Source organism: Podarcis erhardii (genome assembly GCF_964252035.2).
Source record: "Podarcis erhardii genome assembly, chromosome: Z".
NCBI classification, from domain to species: domain Eukaryota; kingdom Metazoa; phylum Chordata; class Lepidosauria; order Squamata; family Lacertidae; genus Podarcis; species Podarcis erhardii.
The window spans coordinates 47,636,314-47,644,250 of record NC_138504.1 but is presented as its reverse complement, the minus strand read 5'-3'; the positions used below and the strand labels follow the sequence as shown (position 1 = coordinate 47,644,250).

The following is a 7,937-nucleotide window of genomic DNA, read 5'->3' as shown; positions in this document are numbered from 1 at the left end:
GTCAATAGCCCTATATGCTCTTATATTAAATGCTTGCTTGAAGCTTTCTATTTTTATTAGGTATTCTGTGGTTTTATATCTTGATTTTATTTTGTGAACCACCCTAAGACCCCTGGGTATAGGGTGGTGTATAAATTCAATAAATAAATATAACAACAACAACAACAACAAATTTTGAAATATATCTCAACCATTGAGTTCCAAAGGTTTTATGTCTGGGTCATATTGGCTAACAGTTTCCTGTAAGATGAAAAAGGGAAGTTGAACTAGACACTGAAACAGCTTGCGGTTTTTATCTACAGCGTTTTGAAGTCAGAAATGAAGGGTCATATCTCCCTCTCTCTCTCTCTCTCTCTCTCTCTCTCTCTCTCTCACACACACACACACACACACACACACAGACACTCAATCTTAGTGGGTACTGTGAATTTCGCAGTAGATTCCTGCAGTTGTGATAGGAATTTTATGGTCTTAGATATATGGTAATGTTCATAAGTGTACCAACCAAGCACATACCGTATTTTTTGCTCTATAAGACTCACTTTTTCCCTCCTAAAAAGTAAGGGGAACTGTGTGTGCGTCTTATGGAGCGAATGCAGGCTGCGCCGCTATCCCAGAAGCCAGAACAGCAAGAGGGATTGCTGCTTTCACTGCGCAGCGATCCCTCTTGCTGTTCTGGCTTCTGAGATTCAGAATATATTTTTTCTTGTTTTCCTCCTCCAAAAACTAGGTGCGTCTTGTGGTCTGGTGCGTCTTATAGAGCGAAAAATACGGTACATAGATTAGCATAGGAAGGCCAACCTGGAACCATTTTTATTCCTAAACTGACCAAATGTTTTCTCTGCAAGGTCAAAGTGGGAAACCTCCCACATTGTCTCTTTCCTCACAAATCCTGTCTTAAGGACACATTTAAGATATGAATAGGGTGTGAGCCTGCAACCTGGCCCAGGAACTAAGTATTTATCATTACAAAAGAATGGCTGGGCTCCCCAGGCAATCCAATCAAGTAACCTGCCAGACAGGAGATAAACAACAATATTCTCTGTTTGGCCTCTGTTATTTTCTCCTACCAATAGGGAACCTATTGTAAGGACTCTATATGGATATCCCATAAGGGAAAAGGGCAATTTTTGTTTACAACACAGTGTTTGTGCTAGGGGGAAAACTTGGTTCCTGTGACCATGACTATCCAATCTGAGCATCACATTCATTCATCATTTATAAACTGCTTCGTTTTTTTTTAATCTATTTAAGTGGTGTACAGCTAAAAACAACAACATCTATGGTTCTATGACTATGACAAAAAACAAAATCAAAACCAGTAAGATAGCAATACACACACACACACACACACATATGAGAGAGATAAACTAAAAAATGAAAGCATATGAAAGTGATTAAAATAAAAGTTGAGGGGAGTCAAACCTGTAAAACAGGGTCCAAGCCTGAACAAAAAGGTTAAGTTTTCTCAAGAAATCTGAAGGGCATGATGGTTGCTGCTTCACATACAGCAGAAGGTGATCGCTTTCCGTAGCTCAGGGGAAACAGCAGAAAAATGCCTGTTTCCCAGGTCAATGCTCTATGATATTTTGCAGCACCACAAGTAAAATTTCCCAGGAGGATCAAAGTGAATTTACAGGTCTATACAGAGAGAGATGGTCTTTCTGGTAAGCTGGACCCCAGTTGTTCAGGGTTATGTGCATAAACAACAGGACCTTGAAACATGTTCCTGTGTGCAGTTCCCTCAGCACTGGTGTAATATGTACCTGTCCAGGTGATCCACTCAACAACCTGGCTGCAGTTTTTGGCTTTTGTGACCTTGTTAACGGAGAAATCTGAGGGCTCCCTTGGACAAAAAACAAGGACACCAGCCAGGAATACCAGAGCAAAACAGCAGCCAGTAGGCTTGGCCTTTATTGAAGACTGTCGTGACAGGACTCCCACCTGCCACCAGGTGGAACAAGATGGAAGCCCCGGAACAAAAGAGCCCCCAAACTTTTATTAGCTGCTAATCCCCATGTTACACCCCCCCCAAACTACATCACTAATATATCATGGTTGCATCATGAAAGGGGAGGTCTGGTGGCAGTAATCTGAGCATCCTGGACCCTGCCCCATGGTTCCCCTTGCCCTCCACCAAACACCCATCAAGTGTAACAAAAGAGATATTTACATTTCCCTGTTTCCCAGCCAAGCTAATCACACCCTCCCCAGGCAATCCAATCAAGTAAGCAGGGTATCCAATCAAGTAACCTACCAGACAGGAGATAAACAACAATAGGAGAAAAACATTCAAATTTCTGTTTTAAGACCGCCTTTTCTGTGATGTACGGTAGGTATGATGTATCTGAGGGGTGGTCTTAGGTTACACGCCTTCTGTGATGTATGTATGATGTTTCTGGGGGTGGTCTTGATCTACAGGGTGGCAATTTCAAAAGTCTTTATAAGGCCTTGCAAGCCATTTTTCCGGGTTCCTCCTCTCTCCTGCGGGTGAGGGGAGCACCCTGTTGCAACAGATCAATAAAGATCAAGCTTACTAGCCTCTTTGCTTCTCAATATTCTCTGGTTGGCCTCTTATTCTCTCCTACCAATAGGGAACCTATGTAAGGACTCTATATGGGCTCTTGGATACCCCATAAGGGAAAAGGGCAATTTTTGTTTACAGCACTAGGTCTTCTCACAAGACTGTGGCTGAGGTGAGATGATCTGAATGGTGATTCTATGGCTTCTCCCAAAAGAGTCCTGGGAACTGCCGCTCACTAAGGGTGCTGGAAGTTGGAACTCTGGGAGGGGTATACAGCAGCTCTCAGAGTTCTTTAAATGCATGGTGCGGATGTGACTGACTGTCTTTGAAAAGCACGTCTGAGTAGCATTGTAGTAGGACATGGCTCAAGCATATCTGAGTCATAGGCTAACCAACCAAACAAACAAACCCAGGGTGAGACTCTGTACCGAATGCAGCCTCCAGTGACCTCTGTTTAGTTGTAGTTTAACTAGTTTTGGGAACTGTTAGGCTGCCTGGCACGTGTTTTGCCACAGGGCAGAAGGAATGATCAGACCTTCCTTCTGGAGAGTCATAATGGAAAGAAGAAAGTTCAAAGAAACATACAAGGTAAATTTGCCTTCGTCCTACCTAGGTGGAGGTCTGAACAATGTGAAATCTATTTTTTAAAAAGCTTAACCAATGTGAAATCTGCCCCTAGAGATTAAAAAAACAGATTGTGGTCATAATAAATAGTCTTCCTAATGCTTAGTCAGTATCTCCTTTCTTGCAATTTCAATCAGTTGGTTCGGGTCCTGTACTCTGGAGCAAGAACAAGCTTGTTGTCGTCAAGGTGACAGCTCTTCAGATATCTGGAGATGTTAGATATACAGTACTGTATCAGTGTAAACTGCAGAACCGGCTACCTCAGAATGTGGAGTGGACATTTCTCCACCGGAGAGTGAGATTTTTTGGGGGTACAGTATTATTATTATTATTATTATTTCATTTTATAATGTATATAAAACAGAGAGAACAATTATAACAACAGGCAAATATTAAAAGATGAAAAACAATCAAATAGGCATGTAGAGTGAGTTATTGCACATGAGTTTAAAAAACAAAGCCCAAGAGAAGACTATCAACTTGTATCAGGTCATGAAGTCAAGTTTCAGATTTGCCAGGCTTTTGTGATGAAGCTTGTATTGAAAGTGGTGGTTCCAGTGTATATGTCATAAAAGAATGCCAAATCATCTAAAATGTGTCTGGAACTTCTAGTCCTTGTAAAAATTTCAAATTATGTCTGATTTTCTCCATTATAGCTATTTTCCAGAGTGAGCAGTACTAAGCATCCGGTGTAAGATTTTGGGCCGTTTTCCACTGATTTGCAACCACTCATCATGCTGCCAAGATTATATATAAGACCAATTCTTTTGACAATATATCATCAAAAATATCTGGCAACATTAATTTTGGGCAGCGAACAATGCTTTAATTTCTGTCGAAATTAAATCCCAAAAATCTCACACCAACCGACATTCCTGTAAATGATAATATGCACCAATATTATCACCCTCCAAGAATTAAGTGATATAAAACATTTCTGACATTTGCAAAGGGGTATAATACCATTTGTGTAGTAATTTTAATGAGTTTTCTCTAAGGATTTTAAGGGTTGCGATTCCCAAATTTTATTACAGTCCCTGGGAATAATTTGTATGCCGATATCCAGCTCTCATATCTTTTTAGGGAGTTCCATAATTATACTGAGAAATGTGATGTACAATTTCAAAACCGATCTCTTCTTCCCCCAACCCCCATCATGCTTAAATAAATTTTCAAATTGTTTTACGGGTCTCAGTGGACCTTGTGTTTCTATATGTTCTTTTAGAACGAAACCGTGAATTTGATTGAAACAAATCCAGTTTGTGTTAAATGCTTAGCTGTCAACGTTTCCCTTTTTTTTAAGGGAAATTCCCTTATTCCGAATAGGATTCCTCGCAAGAAAAGGGAACAGCTGACAGTCCCTTTCACGGAGAAACAGCCCTGCGCCCGTGCGCGCACCTCTCTGCAACTTATTACCTCTACCTGTGGTTTGATCTAAAGTGAGGGACGAAGGAGGGGGCGGGGCAAGAAAGGGAATTGCCCTTCCCAAAGATGGCCGCGTTGGTTCTACTGGTTGCTTCTGAGCAAAACGGCCTGGGGCCCCTCTTACTACTACCCGCAAAGATGGCCGCTCCGGCTTCAGGGCCGCTTCCGCGCCTGCGCGCAGCCGGGACGGTTTCGCGGCGTGGTGCGGCCGCGGCTTACGATCGGCTTGGGGAAGTTGTGCTTTGGGGGGGAGGCGCCTGCGATGGGCTCGCGCCGGGTCCGCGCTCTGCACCTGGCCTTCCTCCAGCAGCGGGTGCTGGCTCCCCGTCTGGGCGCCCGGAGGTGGCTCAGCGCCCGCCCGGCCCACGCGCCCAGGATGGAGTACCAGGTGAGGCAGCGCCGGAGACCCCCTCGCAAGCCCGGCGGGGGTTGCGTCAGCCGGAGGGCAGGCAGGGATCCTCTTCCCACTCTCGCACCTGCTGCAACTGTTGGTCGGTGGGCTGGTTCCGTGAAGGGGGAGTGCAAGCGACTCCCCCCCCCACCCCCAAAGCAACGGAAGCCTCGGCAGCAAAACACACACATGCAATTCCCCCCCCCCCGACCCCGCTTTTGAAAGTTAAAGATATTAAACAAGCAAACAAGGAAAAACCGGTTTTAAAAATTCGCACCAGCATTTCTAAGCGTCCGGGCAGCCACGAGTAAGCAGGAATGCTTTTTGCACGCGCCAAAAAAGATTGCGGCGTGGACGCCTGCTTGAGCTGCTTCCCTGTTTTGCTTTGTTTTATATTTCGTTTCATTTCATTGGTGTGCGCGTGGTTAGTGATTTCTAACGTTGGCACAGAATTTTAATTCGATTTCTTTCCGTTGCATTAGCTTTCTGGGCTGCAGTCCTGTTTTGTTTTGTTTTATTGGTGTGCTCATGTGTAGGGGGGATTCTAGTGCTGGATATTAATTCGATTTCTTTACGTTAGTTTTATAGGCTGTCAGCCCTGGCGACTTGCAGACGCAAGGAATGAATTGCATTCCAAGCCGAATGTTTTGCACATTGCGGGGGGGGACGGGGACCCGACTTTATACTGTACTTTCTTGTGTAGTATATTCCGAGCCAGAAAGGGAAGGAACAAAACTATAGTGGCGAATCTACTACTATTACTATTACTATTACTACTACTACTACTACTATTGTTTTGAAATAGGTAGTTGTATTAGTTTTTCCACAGATAAACAGTAACCGCAAACAAAAGAAAGCAAAATTGGAGTACATGTTTGTCAGTTAGAAGCAAATCACTTTTAAAACAAGGGAGGGAGATACAGTAATAGCCAGGTGATCGGAAGACCTGGCTCTCTTGAGGCATGTGCGTCCACATGTTTTTAGACTCCAAATCCCATCATCCTTTGCTGCTGGCTTTTCTGGCAAGGCATGAAGGGAGTCCAGCAGCGCCTGGAGGGTTGCACGTTCCCTGCTCTTAAGACCTCAGCAACAGATGTCTGTGGTCCGTTTTTTAGGTGGCAATTCTAGGGGCTGAACTTGGGGAGGGGGCTTTTGTATGCAAAGTGGTGTGCTCTTTTGTTGATCTGGCTGGCCCCACAACCCAGCCTTCACTGACTGGTGCCCTCCAGATGTTTTGAACTGTTTCCATCAGCCCCTAGCAAGCACATTTTGGACTCAGGTGGCAGTAGTAGTGCTCTAAGCCAAGGAAGCATTCCCTGTTCTCAGTGGTCGATTTTGTTGTGATTTTATGCTTCCCACACCACAATTGGCCCCACAGGGGTTTTTTTGTAGGCACTTAACTTGTTTCAGGTTAACATTCAATGCCTTTTTGTGTGTGTGTCCGTCCATCCATTTTAAACCCTGTATTCCAAAAGGCAGCCAGTCTGGTGTCCTCAATATGTTGTTAAACCACATCTTCCATCATTCCTGACCTTTTCCCAAGCTGACTGGGGCAGATGGGAGCCGGAGTCCATCAATATCTTGAGAGCCACTGATTAGCCACCCGTGTGTCAGTTGAATTTTTCAGGCGTTGTCCACAGGGCTGGGCAATATTTGGCTTTCAACATCGCAATGAATCACTACCTAAACATTGCGATATTCCAATGTATCACAATGTCTGAAACAAGGATGGAAAGCAAACATGGTAATGTCTTGACAACTGCTACTACTGCTGCTAAAGCAGATACATTTTTACTAACCTTTAATCATAGTGAATACAAATAATCTGGGAAAATATTCCCGGGGGGTATTTAAATTTGATGCATAAATGAAAATAAACTCAATGATTTCATGCTTCAGCTAAACCATTAAAGATCTCTGGAGAATATATTAATGTTCTATGTAGTTTTAAGGGCATTAGATTTAGTAAAATAATGTTAATTACTTGCATATGATAAAAAAATTATTTTCAACTAATTTAAGAGTTATTTAAGTACAGTGGTACCTCAGGTTACATACGCTTCAGGTTACATATGCTTCAGGTTACAGACTCTGCTAACCCAGAAATAGTGCTTCAGGTTAAGAACTTTGCTTCAGGATGAGAACAGAAATCGTGCTCTGGCGGCCCGGCGGCAGCGGGAGACCCCATTAGCTAAAGTGGTGCTTCAGGTTAAGAACAGACCTCCAGAACGAATTAAGTACTTATCCCGAGGTACCACTGTAATTTACAGTAATTTACACATGCAGTACAGTAATTCACACATGTAATTTACACATGACCCCCCATGACACACCCCACACCTCACATATCCCCTCCCCTCCCCACCCCACCCCTACTTTTTCTTCCAAAACCATCACCACCACCTCACGAGTGGCTTCCTAAGCTTGGGAGGGTAGTTTTGGTGGAAGCGATTCTGCATCTTACTTAGGCAAACATTCGCCATGCAACCTGGTTTGTGAAGCAGGAGCTGGCAGCAGATCTGTGGTTTTTTATTTGTTTTTAAGCCTAACCGGCTTCTCCACTCCCTTCACAAAGTTGTCGGAGGCAGGGTGGGAAGGTGGAATGAGGATGAAAGGGATTTCCTAATCGATTTCATCAGAGCAGCTCAATGCGGACGATTTTTTGCCAAGGGGAGAGGCGCGTTAATAGGGAGAGGAAGCCAGCTCTGACAAGGCTGCCACAGACGGGTGCATGCATTCTCACACACAGAGAGAGGAGGGAGGGAAAGGGGCTTAAACAACATAACCTACCAGCCTGGTGCTCCTAGCTAGTGTTGTAAATAAAAATATGCCCTTTTCCCTTATGGGGTATCCAAGAGCCCATATAGAGTCCTTACATAGGTTCCCTATTGGTAGGAGAAAATAACAGAGGCCAACCAGAGAATATTGAGAAGCAAAGCAGCTAGTAAGCTTGATCTTTATTGATCTGTTGCA

General features: G+C 43.9%; 1 protein-coding gene across 1 annotated transcript in view; it reads left to right on the top strand.

Moving 5' to 3' along the window:
* Positions 1–4,695: 4,695 nt before the first annotated feature.
* The window catches only part of FPGS (folylpolyglutamate synthase), a 44,249-nt gene continuing 41,007 nt past the window's right edge, over positions 4,696–7,937 (top strand). The window contains 2 exon segments of the mRNA XM_081847605.1: positions 4,696–4,816; positions 4,818–4,961. Coding sequence (XP_081703731.1) covers positions 4,712–4,816; positions 4,818–4,961 — 249 coding nt within the window. The 5' untranslated portion in view covers positions 4,696–4,711.